Source organism: Liolophura sinensis, chromosome 3 (genome assembly GCF_032854445.1).
Source record: "Liolophura sinensis isolate JHLJ2023 chromosome 3, CUHK_Ljap_v2, whole genome shotgun sequence".
NCBI lineage: Eukaryota > Metazoa > Mollusca > Polyplacophora > Chitonida > Chitonidae > Liolophura > Liolophura sinensis.
In genome coordinates, this window is record NC_088297.1 from 27,039,851 (window position 1) to 27,057,477 (window position 17,627).

Below are 17,627 nucleotides of genomic sequence, written 5' to 3' on the forward strand. Positions count from 1 at the left end.
TAAATGTCTTTAACGTAACACGGGGATTTTTGGCTTCGTGATTTATAAAAACTATGCAGGAAGACTAAACAAACACTATGCATATGTATTGTTTCTGAAAGTTAACTTTTATTTAATGTCACCACCCCCCACCCCCCATACCTTGTCCATTCAAGGTGAGGGCGACAAATATTTCAAGATATCGTAATCACAGGACGTCACGTGTACAACAATCGTTAAGTTTGCAGCGGTCTTAAGTTCAAAGAATACCTCAAGAGGTGAGTAAGTCAATATCAAATATAATATCAATAACACGTAGTCGGTTGTAAAGACGTATCAAGCATGACAATAAAGATGTTATGAAATATGCTGCTAAATACAGTAGGTTATTAAGTTTACTATTAAAAACTGCGTCAAACATGCTGGTAAAGGTGTGTTCAAATACATTATCAAGTATATTGGTAAAGGCGTCATATAGTACATGTATGCTGGTAAAAAATTTCAAAGGTTTTACTTACGATACGTAAAAGAAATGTCCGTCAGAGCGCATAGACGAAAAACTGTATTTATTCTGCAAAAGTCACGACCTTGTCGAAGGCAAACAGAACTTCCGCAAAATACAGATGCTGGAATGAGGCTGGACCTATGACTGTTGATGCAGATAGGCTCCATTTGCATATTCGAACATGTGTCAGTACGATAACTGCACATACAGCAGGAAGGAATGGTAATTACAAGCCTGCTTATATAGCATGCTGGTAATAATTATACCCTCTGAATGATGTGACATGGTAATAAAACTCGACAGCTTCATATACAATACCATGGACACTGCGCATTGATACGTCACTCGCTCATTGATACGTTGCTCACTGATAGATCACTCACTCACTGATACGTCACTAACTGATACATCACTCACTGACTCATTGAAAGGTCACTCACTTACTGATGTGTCACTCACTCACTCACTGATACATCACTCACTCACTGATACGTCACTCACTGATACATCACTCACTGACTCATTGAAAGGTCACTCACTTACTGATTCGTAACTCACTCACTCACTGATACGTCACTCACTCACTGATATTTCACTCACTCATTCACTGATACGTTACTCACTCACTCAATGATATGTCAATCACTAACTCACTCACTGATACGTCATTCACTCACTAACTCAGTGAAACGTCACTCACTCAATGATTTCCCACTCACTCACTCACTCACCGATACGTGGATCATGGACTAAAAGCCGTTCATGCTTCACTACGATCAGCCCTAATTTTCCGTCATCGGTGCTTGTAAAATCACGCAGGCGCAGTATTACAAATATATCGATCAATACGTTAATATTCAGAACAAGAATATTACATTTTACTACAGAAAGAATTACTGCCTAAAAATAGACAAATTTCACGTGCGCTGAGTACACGCCGTGCAACGTTCAAAAAACAGTTTAATTTAACGAAGGTTGAATAGGCGAAACAGTGTACGGATCAGTGATTTCTAACAGAAATTAAGTACGGTATTGGAGATATTATTGGTTTCATGTGGATTATGTCAAAATTAGCGAAGCACAAAGTTTTAGGCCTTTAGAATAATGTTAAGAAAAATAATTTATTATTTATTTGATTGGTGTTTTACGCCGTACTCAAGAATATTTCACTTATACGACGGCCAGCACTATGATGGGAGGAAAGCGGGCAGAGCCCGGGTGAAACCACGACCATCCGCAGGTTGCTGGCAGACCTTCCCACTTACGACCGGAGAGGAAGCCAGCATGAGCTGGACTTGAACTCACAGCGACCGCATTGGTGAGAGGCTCCTGGGTCATTACTCCGCGCTAGCGCGCTAACCGACTGAGCCACGGAGGCCCCAAGAAAAATAATGGCCTACCCGATGTGTCCGTTCTTGGGATTTTACTTAGCCTTCGTTGCGAAAGCTCTATGTCGCAGTCAATGTCGAGGATTTCCACATTGATTCGATTATCTCCTGTCACATTTATAACTCTGGCGCGTGCGTTTTTGTCAATTTTTACGTACTCCTGGTCAAAAGTCAGCCATGTTGACATTTGCAGACGACAAGCAACAGTTGTAAAAAAAGTAGTGCCTGTAGAGCCGAGTTGTAACTTTTGATTGGTCGATTTGATGAATAAAAAGATATACGGACCAACCAAAATGTCGAAATTTTGCAACGAGTGCATGCAGCGAAAGTGCTGCCGCCACTAAAGCCGAACCTATGCGTCGAAACAGACATTCGTGTAACAGCCGTCAACCAGGCCAATTCCCCAAAAGGACGTATAACAAAACCCATTAAAAAACTAAGAACGTATATAGAGTACGAAAATACTACGGAATCATGAAAAGAGAAACAGTCAACAGTTTTCAATAATGTTGGAAAGACGCAAGCTATGTTTTAGGCCACGGAGTGAAATCAGTATTCAAGTCGTGTACCATGCTTCTGTTATCGATAACAAAATATGCATCTCAGTTGCTCTTTGATTGCAGCTGTTCATATAGGCTATCCAACGAGGCGACCTAATTCAACACGATGAATATCCTTCCACTTGCCCCAGGTTAAGCGGGATTATACACAATCATGAAGCAAGCAGAGCGCCAGAGATTCTGGATGCTGTGTCAAGATATACTTACAAGAGAATTATGCTCATTGTAAAAGTAAATTTGTATTGTATAATTTACAATGTAAAATAAATTGAAACTATACTTCTTGCCTTAAAGCCTGCGAAGACACCCCACCCATTCATATCATACTATCATATTTCACGCCGTGCTCAAGAAAACTTCATTTATGAGATGGCCATCAGCATTATGGTGGGAGAAAATCGGACAGTCTGGAGGAAACCCTAGACCATCCGCAGGTTGCTGCAATTCCTTCCCACATAGGGTCGGAGAAGCAGTCAGCATGAGCCTAACTTGAACTCATAGCGACAAGATTAGGTGAGAGGCTACTGGGTCATTGCGCAGTGATGCCGTACTATACTGCTATGAGATCATATACTATAGAAGATAAAATAAAATTCATTTATTAAGGTTATATTATACTAAAACGTGTGGACAATATCAAATATGGCAGTGCCAGTAGGCCTAACTGGGTTTACAGTTAAATCGATAGTAATTTAGGTAACTGAGGGCCCGTATTCATAAAGATTCTTAAGATTTAGCTAAGAATTTATACTTAAGTATAGAAGTTACTCTTAGCTAAGAAAATATTTAAGAATGCATTCATAAAATTTCTTAACACGATTCTTAGAGAAGAAAATACTTAAAAGATAAGTTTTTCTCAAACGCGTGTCCCGTAGCAACGAGAGAGGTCTCTAATAATAAAGATAATTTTGGTACATCATAATGTCACGTGAGCAGCAGACGACATTTCGATGTAAACACAATCTGACATGGAGAAAAAAGGGAAAAGAAAGCCGAACTGGTCAAACGACGAGTGTTTGAGCCTCGCCAATTACATGGCACAATACAAGGACATACTGAGGGGCAAGCTGGGTCCAGGATTGACCTCAGAAAAGAAAAAAACTACATGGAAGTGGGTGACGGACAGGTTGAATGCCTCGTTCACAGCCGTCAAGCGGTCACAAGAAGAAGTGGAGAAAAAGTGGCACAATATTTTCTCCCAAACCAAATCGGAAATCTCGGCCTACAAGAAAGCGCGGTGTGCGACGGGTATGTAAACTTAAATTTTAATTTATTTTATGTAAAATATTTAATTGGAATAGTGTAACGGTATTTTATAATTATAAGATTAGACCAAGTCTCGCTAAACTTTAGTTTCGGGAGTTATTTTCTAAATAATCAACCGTCGAAACTGCCTTTGAAAACTAATCCAATTCAACCGTTTGTACCCGGAATTCGAGAGCTGTCGGCTCGATTATCTCTCATAAATGCAGCTAATCATTGACTAGGATTTAAACATTGTACTAAAACAAAAATGGCACGGAGTTTAATTAAAACCATAGTTCTTACTTTAAGTTGAGGGTGTATGGAGTGTAGTGCACTGGAAAAAATAATATTGCAAATGATCAAAGTGAACGACACATTAAATTAGGATGATGAACTTGGCCTTTATTGACTAGATTTTTGTAAAGTGAGTGAAAGCAGTTCATTTATTAAGCTTAAGAATATTTATGTACGAGGGAAACTGATTTATTTAATTTAAAATGCAAATGTAGGTACTTCTGTAATATATGTAGACTTCCAAACTGTGGAGACTAGATGTAAAATTATCAATGAGCCAGATATCATTTTTATACCGAGCACTATCACAGACAAAGACTCATTCAAATAGACCTATATTTCGATTCATGTCAGAAATGAAATTTTAGAATATGTGAGGATTAATCTAATAACCAAGACGTTGTTAAGTATGGCATAAAACAAATCATGGGGCCGCCGTGGCTCAGTTGGTTAGCGCGCTGTCCTGGGAGCCTCTCACCAATGCGTTCGCTGTGAGTTCAAGTCCAGCTCATGCTGGCTTCCTCTCCGGCCGTACGTGGGAAGGTTGGCAGCAACCTGTGGATGGTCTTGGGTTTCCCCCGGGCTCTGCTCGGTTTCCTCCCACCATAATGCTGGTCGTTGTCGTATAAGTGAAATATTCTTGAGTGAGCGTAAAACACCAATCAAATAAATAAAATAAATCAAATCAAATCACTTTCTGTGTGTTACATAAACAGTGATTTATGCATCATATTCACCTAGCCAACAGACCATTCAACCTGCCCCAACACTTGCACACTTTTTATCTTCTCATGTGTTCATGTTTCAAACTTTGACCCAGAGACCATCTGTGCCCCATTGGCCTATTTGTATTATTTTTTTTATTTCTAAACAACTCAATGTCAACTTTCACTGAACTGAAAGTTCAAAGGATTTTTAATATTAATTTTTTTTTGCAAGTTGACTGGTAGTACATAATTGTTACTTTGAAACATAATCTTTATTTATAACAAAACCTGTTGTCAAAATCATTGATTGCATCATCAGCTGTAAGTCTAAAATGATTTGAGATCAAATACAATGAAAGATCTTATTATTTGGACATATACTATTTTATTTTACATCTGGAGGACCATCACTAAAGCCATTAAGTGCTATAGCTGAGGTGGTAATGTCCATTCTAGGGGAGAACAATGTTTGTCTTGGGGGAGTTGGTGATGGCATAGATTCCACCTTAATTCAACTTAATGAATCTCAGTGAGTAATTCTTCTCAAAATGCAATGTGCAATTGCACATTGTGATAAATGTGATAAATTTGGTATTTACCACAGTGCTTCAGATATATGTTGTGTTAAGCAAGTTTAAAAAGTTACTAAATCCAATGTTGGTTTTCCCAAAAACTTGAGAAACATGGCCGCCATGTTGTTGTTGTTTAAGAAATACTTCAGAATTTAAGAAAAAGATAAAAGTGGTCATGGGCACACTTAAAATTTAAGAATTTCTTAACAGTTAAGTTTTTTATGAATGGCACTTAAGTATTTTTAGTTATTTAAGAATTATTTAGTGGGTTTAAGAATTTTTTAACGTTAAGAAATGCTTAAGAATCTTTATGAATACGGCCCTTGGTGCCACCCTCCGTCAAAACATGTTGAACTCCGCGCAATATCCAGCATGCCACTGGTTTTTGAATAATTCCGTCGAAACCGAGCTTATGGACTTTAACAGTATGAATTAGAAAAACTGCTCTAACTTTACAATACGTTTGAGGTCAGCCTTTATGAGAGCCCTTGCCAATGGTGAACTTGCCTGTCCGGTTGCCTCGCGCTTCTTGTGGAAAAGTTCGCTCCTCGAGGATGGTTACATCCTTTAATCGTAAGATTCCAACCGTTACTCCTGGTAGGCGTGGCCTACTAATGAATATTAATGAAACACTGGAAATATGTTTTAGAGTTAGGGTTAGGAGATAGAGTTAGGGTTAGAGGGTTTAGGTCCATATTCATGTGTAGGCCACGCCTACATGGAGAAAATGAATCATACCGGGTCACGGCCTTGTCCAGCTTACATAGGGAAATTTAGCGCCATAATGGCTTCAGAAGTCAGTTTATTCGTTGGTTCTGTGAATGACCGCCCTTGCGATTAACTGATGGCCTCGATAATTTAAACTGACTGATTGACTGACTGGGTTATTCAAGGGTAAATCATCTGTTGATAATTGATTATTATAGTGGTTCGCCAAACAGAAAGCCTTCCGTATCGTTGATTTTCCTTGCTTGTGCTTGTACACGCTACCATGTTCCTTGACCTTTACCCTCTAGAATAGTGACCGGGCTCGACGGGGTCAGATGTTGTTATACAATGGGGGCAGAATGGATTCAAGTATGAGTGGAAATCAATGTTAATTCAAGTCATTTTTATACATATTGAGAGGTTATTAAAGTGTCACAAACATCCACAGACATTATACACACAGCCATACTAAATTATGGAGAATTCTGAATAAATTTAGTCTGACAAGATTCACATGCCTGATAGTTTCATCGTCATCACAGCAAAGAAAATTTAATCAGAGCCAAAAAAAAAGCAATTTCTGGCCAAAGAAAGGTAGACAAGGGCTAGAAATTGATAGTAAGGTACAGTGTAAGAAAAGACAAAAAGGAAGGGTAAAAAATGTATATTGGACTCCGTTTTCTTCTGTGATCAATAATATATTGTATGTGGGGCACATGTCCGAGTGACAAACGAGGTATTGTGTCAAAGCTCAATCAACCGTGACTGTCTGTACCCGCATATACGTAAACGTCTATATCAGTCCGACCGCTCCAGTGACGCTGTCCTCTAGCATTGATATGTTAAGATCGAAAAAAAGCTTATTTTTAGCACGCTTTGATAGCATCAGGCGGACACGTATTTAACGACACAGTTCCAGTGTGTGGGTCAGTTTTTGTTTTTTCGGCTTTCAGTTTGACTGTTTTAACATTGCCGTGTACACTGTTAGCTGTACAGCTGTAGATTGACAGTGTGTACCGCACCTGCTAGTGTGTACGACTGTAGACTGACGGTGTGTACATCTGTAGTGTATAGTCTTATTGATGAATATGATGGAGGCGTCACAACGAAAAGGAGTACTAAAGATCGTCATTGTACTGACTGTATTCATCACAACTTCCTCATGTTTCAGTAAGTATTTTCTGCCTTTTGCGAACTGTTCACAAACTTGAATTTATCCAGCGCATTGAAAATACCACAAAATAGTGCCCGAAAGGCTTTCTATTATCACAAACATTGAAAATATGATAAATATTCTAAATTAACAATGACAGCGTCAAGTTTTGTGTGAATGTTTACGTTAATTTTGCACGTATGTATAAATTTGTGTGGCCCAACATGGCAAATGACCAAATTGTGTGTATTGCTACTTTTTGACATTTTAACCACGTGTTACGGTTGCGTTGTCGAAAATAAATATGCGGAAAAAAATTGAAAAGTAAGTGTTAAATCAAACATTTATTTAATATATAAATGAAAGTATCAGTAATAATTACCAGGGCCATCATTGTGTTCACGTGACAAATTCTGTCCTGCTACATTACTTTACATTATGTATAGAGCGAAATCGGTTATTTTCACACATTTTTAGATGAAACAAAGAGGAAACATTTCACTCTATTAGCTAACACCGCCCTGGAACGATAGTAATACTCTAAAATAATTCAGAATGTATGCCGCCTGTGTTGCAAGAAAAAAAGTAATGTTTGTGAAAGGAATGTTTGTAAAAGTAATGTTTGTAAAAGTAAAGTTTGTAAAAGTAATTTTTGTAAAAGTAAAGTTTGTAAAACTATTGTTAATCTGAAGCATGGAATCATTTTGTACTGAATACTACAAAATAAAATATATATAATATTAGTCTCATATCATGTCACTGTCTAATCCGACAGCAGAAATTGTTCCATACATGTCATTGCTATGAATTTTCTTTCTCCTAATGGTAACATAATAAAATGTTAAAATACTGAGTACAAAATGATTTCATTCTTATGACTAACAGTCGTTTTGTAATTTTCGTGTCACAGTCAGACAAATCAACCTAACCCATTTTTTTGGTAAAAATGTCTATCTTTGATGTGAAAAGGCTAGCAAAACTAGGGAATCATTTATGTGTATGATACACATTGTTCCTCACGCAGACCGTTGTCTACGATGTTCACGCTACAACGGCTTGACTCTTAGAGTCGACGAAGGGTGACCATCGACCCACAGACTTGACCCCGATGGTGCATATATCGCCTGTCCATCGGGCATTCTGTGCCAATGCTAGTTTTATCAGATCGTGAACTTCCACAAATAACAATAGTCGGGACAGTTTTTATTGTGTTTATACGTTCCCTGACCCACTAACCGATGAGGTCAACACAACCTATTAAGAATAATAATAATCGTTTTATAAAAAGGACGATTTTTTTTGCACGCCGGAAGACCTACTTATTTGACTAAATTCGTCACCTGATTCCCAGGATAAGCGGAATTATATGAGTGTTTTCAGCATTAGAACGATTTTATCTTTGCCACCTCTAATTTCAAAAAGGTCTTTATAATAATAAGGTCAGATACGTTTTTTCTTTTTGATAAATAATTGCTAAAAGATTGGAGTGTCCAAAAAACCATGACCTGTTATAGCCTTCGTACGCTGGGATATGCATATAGAAGTAATAATGATTTGCAGAGGCGTTGTAAAGATAGCTTGACATTGGCCTGATAGTTTGCTATTGGCTTTTAGTTTTACATTGGCTTGACAGCGTGATATTGGCATTATAGTATGATTTCGGCTTTGCAGCGCGATATTGGTCTGATAGTGTGATATTGACCTTATTGTGTGATATTGGTCTTATAATGTGATACAGACACAGTGGGCAAATCTGGAGCAGTGAAATGCAACCACTTGTCAGTTGACCTCATTTAGGGTTTTATTAAAACTGTTGATGTGAATGCTTAATGATTAGCAACTTAATTATACGTCATCGTATAAGTAAAATGTTCTTGAATACGGCGAAAGACACCAATCAAATAAAATAAATATATAAATCAAAATAATTCAAGAATACAGGGCTGGATGTGTTAAAAGCCATTTAAAATCAAAAGATTTTCCCCAGAAACTTCGAATGAATAAGGGAAGTATAGTCTTATAATAAATGGATCTAAGCTTAGCTTATAATTGACAAATGGATAGCTTTATCCATTAACCACATGTTGTTGTTGTTGCTTTCAGATTGTCCCGATGGTTATTTCGGATCAGACTGCCGAGGAGTGTGTCACTGTAATGAGACTGTGCTTCTGTGTGACCCCAGTAGTGACCTCTGTCCCCCAGACTGTAATCCCCGGACAGAGCGCTGCCTCTGGGTATGTGACCCGCGAACTGGACGCTGCCCATCGGGGTGTGCAGAGGGATGGACTGGAGAATTTTGTCAAAGTGAGTGATGGAGATTTTCGGAGGCTAATGTAGGCCTATATAGTAGTTTGTCATCAGAAATTGAAACACGATTGGTGTTTACAGCTCCACAGACTCGGGCACGTGTTAAGCGTCAGAGCTATATGTATGAACTGTGGGTGTTTACAGTGTAACACTGCCAGCCACGTGTTTGGCGACAACTTACTTTTGTGAACAGTAAGTGTTTACAGTGTAACACTTCGTGGCTTGACATTCGATTTAAACTGTACGCATAACAGATGGCCAGTATGGAAATTATATTGAAATACCCTAAAAATGGTGTTAAGTTAACAGCTTTGCAGTCGCGGGAGTTGTGGACTTCCCTGTATAGCTGGTATCGGGAAAGACGGGTTTAGTAGGGCCTTGTGGGAGGACAGTGTCACCTCGTGTCCTGAACAGATATTCTCTGTATAAATGTGATTAAATAAATGAATAGATAAATAAATCATTCCCTTGCATGGTGTTTCAGTGAGGCAGCACATTTGGACTTTACCGCATTCAGCGGACTCTGTGGAAATATGAATCAGTGTGGAACGTAAACCCGAAACTAACACGTAAACAAACAAACATACAAACAAAGGAAATAAGATTTACCCATGATTTGTTTCAGCGCCATTGTCCGAGAGGACCACGTCCTTCCCCGTCTCTGTCGTAGGACTCGCCATCGGGGTGGGAATATTGGCTCTCGTTTTCAGTCTGGGGGCCACATGTTATTGTTTGTCTCGACCCACATGGCGGCACGAGGACAACCCTCGATCGAGGGCGCGACAAGAGCGACTGAACAGGCTTAACGAGATTCTACATCATTACGTAAGTCGATGCGTTAAAACTTATTGGGTGACAGGGCCGGGTCTTTACCTGCCGTTTTAGAGATGAAACAAATAACGATTTACCGTGTAAACCAAGGGTTAAATCAACCGTATTTTCCTATGTTGGGGATATCTATAAAATGAAATAATAATGTTTACATAAACTTACAGACTTCAACATTTTGGTGGTATACGTATTTTTTTGCTGTAATACAGTTAAGCTTTTAATATTAATAGTTCAGTATGTCTAGGATATAAATGGGAGGGCAAGCAGTGAAAATATGTGAATATTTTTTGGTCATCATAAGAAATTCTCATGGGCTCGTCCTCATTTGTGGTGTGCATATTCCATCAATATCATATTTGTATTCAGTTGGGAAAGGCCCTGGCATAGTGGTTGAAAGCTCGTCAAAGTCTTTACATATTTTTTCAATATTGTTAATAAAATTGAGGAATAAGTGAAATATTCAACAATATTCATGTATTCCGTATAATTATGTATTCAAACTTCACTCTGTGATGTGTAGCGTATACATTAAGACGTAAATTTACCGTGTTATCTCCTGTGCAGCACATACCAACGTTCCCCAGACGACACAGCGAGGCATGCATTCCCGGTCGACCACGCCCTTATCACCAGAAAATACGTGCAACCAACTCTCTGCCATTCCTGCCGAGTTACCAGGAGGCGACCAACACCAGAACAGCCGTGATGTCACCCATCTCCGCGATATCAACGATACCTGTGACGTCACCCACACTGGTGACGTCAGCGGATCCGCCCTATGTGATGGCGACAGATCCAGAAACAAGCGGAATCCCGGCTCGTCCAGAGAGTCCGCCACCTCCGTACGCGGAATCCATAACCCAACCCGTGTTCCCAGATCTAACACTTGCCAATGAACAAAGTTCCAGAAGATCCTGGGCGATTGAGGACGGCCCGATGGTCGGGGTTTGGACGCTGACATAATCTATAAATAATGTTTAGATGGGGTGGTACACCATAACTAAAAGTTGAACAGAAGAAGGTTAACCTGTTCATACCCAAACTCCACCACCTAAAAGCTTGCTTCTCTTGTGGAGATTTGAGGTCACTCTGTCCCAAGACACTCGCGTCTCCCGCGGAAAAAGCTGTCGAGGAGGATCACATTCCCGACAATGGACGGGCAGAAATGACCTTCGTTTAGGGCAGGGTCAAATACAACAAATAAATCGCTCTTGTATTGAACCATGTTCTAATGGCTGATTTTTAAATCCAAAAACAGAATGGTGAAAGGCCAATAGTACCAAAACGGTCTTTAACCGCCAAAATGGTCAACATATACCTCGGTAATACACTGAGTACGGCCAAGACATCTGGTATGATGCAGACACGTGAGATGATAGAGACATTTGATGTATTCGAGACATTTAAGGGGAACTGGACACTTCGTGTGATGAAGACGTTTTTTTTGTACAGGAGACAAACTATGTGGTGTGATTATGACCAGAGTTGAGATTCCTCAGCTTGAATTGCACAGTTACTCTCCATTGGGGGTGTTTGAGACATTTAGTATGTTTGAAACATCTGGCGCGTGTGTTTGAGACATTTAGTATGCTTGAAACATCTGGCACGTGTTTGAGGCATTTAGTATGCCTGAAACATCTGGCGCGTGTGTTTGAGACATTTAGTATACTTGAAACATCTGGCGCGTGTTTGAGACATTTAGTATGTTTGAAACATATGGCGCGTGTGTTTGAGACATTTAGTATGCTTGAAATATCTGGCGCGTGTGTTTGAGAGATTTAGTGTGTTTGAGACATTTAGTATGCTTGAAATATCTGGCGCGTGTGTTTGAGACATTTAGTATGCTTGAAACATCTGGCGCGTGTGTTTGAGACATTTAGTATGCTTGAAACATCCGGCGCGTGTGCTTGAGACATTTAGTATATTTGAAACATCCGGTGCGTGTGAAACATTTGGTGTGCATAAGATGTTTGGCGTGCTTGAAACGTTTGACGTCATTTGGTGTGCTTCAGTCATTCGGCATGTGTGACGTATTTAAAATGCTGTAATAGACACTTGTACTTGAGACAGCTGGTGTGGTTAAGATGCTTGGCATGTTCGAGACATTTTGTGTGTGTGAGATATGTAACGTGTTATATACATATATACATGTATATTTCAAGTGCACAGCGTGGTGCCATCATTTGAAGCCAGGAAGATAAGAATTTTCGAACTGTGTCATACATTGTGATCATGTTATTTTGATATTCAAACATTTTTTTATGTCAATACATATTTATATTTAAACAACAATGCTTCGTTGATTTCTTTATCAAGTTTCTTATTTTGATGATTATCATCGATAAATATGATATAACTCTCTCTTAAAGAACCGGAGGTTGATTCCACAAAGCCACTTTTGACCCTGCCAAAAAGTTTAATATCTGGTACGGGAGCTTTGTCTTCAGATAAAATTCATGCGGTGCTTAACATTTGAATCTGTATGACTCAAAAATAAGCTACAATATTGTATTTTAAATTTGGTCTTTAGTCAGAAATGGATTGGTGGAATCGGCTCCAAACGTATTGAATACTAGGTCACTGGTGTGGTCTTGCGTGAAGTTCGATGACCAAGATGACATAGTCTATGTCTCATAGGGAAGAGTTTGCCCCTAACTCGCCAGAAGTCGGTGGTTTAATCCAAGCAATCTGTATCCTCCACCCATCAATCTGGCCGTCATCGTAAAAGGGGACCGGCCCCGATAGCCCAGTTGATAGAGCATCCGCTTCGGGGGCGGTAGATCCAGGGTCAATCCGGGTTCGGGTAAGCGCAACGACTGGTTGACCCGTTCCAGTATAATGGCTTGGGTGGGACAGTTTACTTGCATTCGGTAAGTCTTCTCAGTAAAGCTGCACTAGATAAAAGAGCGGTGGAAATTGACCCTGCAAGAAGAACACCTTACAAGCACTCTAAGGACTCTTTCGTCGTCATGTGATTTACGTTAAATCCCAAGCACTCACTTATTCACAGGTAAAAGGTAATATTTCTCAGGATTGCGCTAATAAACTATTGTCCAATTGATTGTTCAATCTTTGAAGATCGTAAGACGTAACGCCGTATTGAAGACATTTTAACTTATTTGACGGCGGTCAGGTTTATGGGCGTGTCGGGGGGGGGGGGGGGGGGAGGGGAAGGAGTGTCCGGAGTAAAACACCACTCTTAACGAGACCTGGATTCGAACTCTCTACCTAATTAGACAAGGGCGTGACACACAGCAAGACAACCTTAACCATACCAGCCTGCGAGAGCCTGTGACGACATCCAAGTCGTATTAGGTTTACCACTCGCAAACTGAACCTTAACAGACGACAGCATTCAAACGCAAAAAGTTCCGGTATATTAATAGCGATAAACGCACATTGTGTGGTATGAAATAGATACTGGAGTACAATAAGCCAGTATCAAGTACATGTATTCGAGAATGTATTATTTGACTGACACATCAATATGTGAACAGATTTCATTTGGTTTCTTTTCATACCAACATGCAAACAGAAATACTGGGCATAGATATACACATGGCAATTTCATCCATCAATGTTTTGAGACAAAATAAATTAAGCCGGCGTTCATTGAATGCCCCTGGTCCATGGGGTATTATCTGGTTGAAGTCTACTCCATTGGTGTTGTGTCTTGATTGGGAGTCGAAGTCGAGCTTTGTCTGTCATCGGTATCATTACACAGTGTTTCACACGTCGTATGGCAGTACTGTCTCATGTCACAATAGTTACATTTACAACTCAGACCAAACCAGCAGGTCCAGCCGTCACAGTGCGACTCGTATGCGCATGCCCAGCAATATTTACACATGGCACGTCCACCAATCGCTATGTCCCTCCTAAGCTGCACCTGGTCTAGCCTGGCGTTCACCGCTCGACCAATGAGCATACGTGTAAGAAGGAGACAAAGAACGGTCACCTTGGTTACCATTGTGACTCTTTTGGTTGGTTTGATCCTTGCTGATAACTGGATGCTGTTATCACTGTCTCGTTGGCTCTGGTAAAGGTGCGTTCAGCTTTCAGATACAATAATTCGGACGATTTGAAAGTCTCTGAGCGCGTTACGCCTGTTCAATCGGGGCCCCAAGACGAAGTAGTCCCTGCATAACACAGCTATAGACGACCCTCGCACATAGCAGCTATAGGCACAAGCTTCAAGTGATGGGAACTTGGAGAAGAAAGGAGTTTTGTCACTTCCTGTCAAGACGTCGATTTGTACACCATTACAGATGAGTGCTACAGCATCTGGATTCTCCAAGCTTTTATACCCTCACACTAAACCGCAAACCAACATCCACATCCTGGAGAGTAACATACTAGTATCTAGCAACAACGATTCTCTTAAATTCATCTGAAATTCATCTTAAAACCCTACATCAGGAGAGTTTCTAAGTACCGTGTGCGAAATCCTTGTAAATGTTTATTATCTACACTGAAACGGGTCAACAGGTTCTACGTGGACTTCTATACATACCGGAACCACGGACATAAGGAGAATTTTAGTGTCACGGACGTACACTATTCTGATTACACCAAAGGCTTTGATTTACAGCAGAGGTCATCTCCTGGTTCCAGAGAAATGTAATTCACAGCGAAAAGCGCACTTAACAAACAAAACTGATCAAAATAAAAAATATTGTGTACAATTATTTTTCATAATTTATACTGTTGTCGTTGAATGTACCCGAAGCAAAAAAATATTCAAAAGTTCACGACTTATCGTGGATGCTACATGAACTGTCGTGGATTTCTGTAGTTCAGTACTTCCGCACTAATGGTAACCCATTGTTATCAAGCTATTTATATATGTATGTATCAAGCACATGTGTCACGCTGGAGACCCAACACAAAACACCCACCTAGATTATGTGTATATTAAGGCAATATTGGACCATATCAAATTAAAAGACACCAATACAGATATGTGTATATTAGACAAGATTGGCCCATACGAAATTACAAGATACCATGACAGATATGTGTACATAAAGGAATATTGGCCCATATCAAATTAAAAGATACCAATACAGATATGTGTATATTAGGGCAATATTGACCCATACCAAATTACAAGGTACCAAGATATATGTGTATATTAGGGCAATATTGGCCCATACCAAATTACAAGATACCAAGATATCTGTGTATATTAAGGCAATATTGGCATATACCAAATTATACAAGATACAAAGACAGATATGTGTACATTAAGGCAATATTGGCACATATCAAATTACAAGATACCAAGACAGATATGTGTATATTAGGGCAATACTGACCCATATCAAACTGCAAGATACCAAGACAGATATGTGTATATTAAGGCACTATTCACCTTCTATGCAAATGCTCTAATCATTTGGCCACCGAGGCTGTTCAGTTTTATAGGAGTAACATCTTTAATTGCCAATACCAAATTACAAGATACTAAGACTGATATGTGTACATTAAGGCAAAGTAAAGGAAAGCCAGTTCCAGTAGTTTGTCTCCATACTGCACACGTGCCCATCTTTCAGTCCAATCTGTTAATAATATACACGAGGAACCCTACCTCCATCTACCAACTCCACACATACACAGCGCACCTGTTGTGAGAGGTTACCTCTATAAAAATCTTTTACGTGGTTTAGTTCATAGACGGCTTAATGGGCCTGTAATAATTGTGTTTTTTTATTGTATTAACTCATATTTCGTTGGATGGATACCAACTGAACAACTTTTGCACTTTGTACAACAAATTAAAGTAACAATACGATTAAATTCCTGTCCGACAAGTATGTAGAGGTGATACGAGTAAATGGTTGGAAGCCGGATGCAAACTTTCTCACTAAGCAGCTGATACAACGTGTAACTTATATACTGTCATTAAACACATGCTTAATTTTGCATTTGTTACGTGGTTTAACTAACTCTTATAGGTTAGGTATCCTGTTCGTGTTATCGGATCTCTGTCTTAACCAATTAACAAACCAATTAACATGATCTCTTTGTAAAATCGATGTCAACTTACAGTGTAGCGTATGTTATTCATGTCTCCGTGTTTTCAGATAAGACGTTGTATGACAGATATGACACAATTCAGGCAATCGTGAAAACATTTCAGAGCCATCTCGGTATCGTTACCTTAGGTTATACAACCCCTCCTAAAACTACATTTCCTTATACTGCTCGAAACATTGTCGGACAGGAATCTACACATATTTAATATTATTTTAATTTTCCGTGAACGAACTGAAAAAATTGTTCATTTGGGATCCTTTCAACGAAATATGAGTTAATACCATAAGAAAAAAAAAACATTATTCCAGGCCCATACATCCCATAGGAAACCTCTCACAACAGATCCTTTTTCAACCGCCACGGTAGCCAAATGGTTGGAGCATCCAACTCGAAGCCGAATAGTGCTTTAATATACATATATCTGTCTTGGTATCTTGTGTAATTTGATATGAGCCAATATTGACTTAAAATACACATATCTGTACTGGTATCTTACATAATTTGGTATGGATCAATATTGTCTTAACATACGCATATCTGTATTGGTATCTTGTGTAATTTGGTGTAAGCCAATATTGCCTTAATATACACATATCTGTATTGGTGTCTTGTAATTTGGTATAGGTCGCATAAATTTCACTTATATGATGGCGGCTGGCATTATGATGGGAGAAAACCGGGATCGGGGAAACTCACAACCAATCGCAGGCTGCTGTCAGACCTTCCCACGTACGGATAGAGAGAAAGCCAATGTATGAGCTGGACTTGAACTCACTTCGACCGTATCGATTAGAGGCTTCTGCGCTGCCACTTCGGTCACGGAAGCTCTTTGAGCCTTTCTTGCGGTTTAGTGATGTCCTAAGGTTACCGGTACAACGCGTGTTCCTTGATATATGCGCATCCTTGTCTTATATTCAAATCCTCCAACACTGGTTTAGGTGACACAGAGGTTTCCTTAGGTTACACATGAGCAATTCGTGGAATTGGGTCCAGGATTTGCCTCCGAACAGATGAGTGAAAGAGCACGGATTGGGTAACTCTTTCATTTTAGGCTGTTGATTCACTTTAAATATCTGCACTCCTATTTTGCACCTAGTTAAAATATATCACAATTTAGTCTCTTTTGGACAGAAGTGAAATCTTTTTCCCAGTGTTACCACCCACCCGTCTGTAACAAAATTCTATGACTTCACTTCTATCTACCACAGCTCAAAAACTCGGTGGTCATGCTAGGTTGATTTTATTATATATTGTAAAGAAAAGTGCAAACTGCATGTGGAAGTATGACATTTTACCACCCGAAAGTTATGGTCTATATTTTTGAAGTTGAAGTTGACAA

At 39.4% G+C, this 17,627-nt stretch overlaps 2 protein-coding genes across 2 annotated transcripts in view; one reads left to right on the forward strand and one right to left on the reverse strand.

Annotated features, from left to right (window-relative positions):
• The window catches only part of LOC135464057 (contactin-4-like), a 37,016-nt gene extending 31,183 nt beyond the window's left edge, over positions 1–5,833 (reverse strand). The window contains exon 1 of the mRNA XM_064741534.1: positions 5,758–5,833. The gene's annotated coding sequence lies outside the window, so the exon portion shown is untranslated. The remainder of the gene's footprint in view (positions 1–5,757) is intronic.
• Positions 3,260–12,522, forward strand: LOC135464059 (uncharacterized). Its single transcript, XM_064741537.1, has 4 exons — positions 3,260–3,680; positions 9,215–9,415; positions 10,044–10,243; positions 10,814–12,522. The coding sequence occupies exons 1-4, from the start codon at positions 3,401–3,403 to the stop codon at positions 11,210–11,212; spliced, it is 1,080 nt and encodes a 359-aa protein (XP_064597607.1). The 5' UTR covers positions 3,260–3,400; the 3' UTR covers positions 11,213–12,522.
• Positions 12,523–17,627: the final 5,105 nt, after the last annotated feature.

Coding starts and splice junctions, on each gene's coding strand:
- LOC135464059 (XM_064741537.1), top strand. CDS start 3,401: ATGGAGAAAAAAGGGAAAAGAAAGCCGAACTGGTCAAACGACGAGTGT. Junction 9,416..10,043: donor GACTGGAGAATTTTGTCAAA/GTGAGTGATGGA, acceptor GATTTGTTTCAG/CGCCATTGTCCGAGAGGACC. Junction 10,244..10,813: donor ACGAGATTCTACATCATTAC/GTAAGTCGATGC, acceptor TCTCCTGTGCAG/CACATACCAACGTTCCCCAG.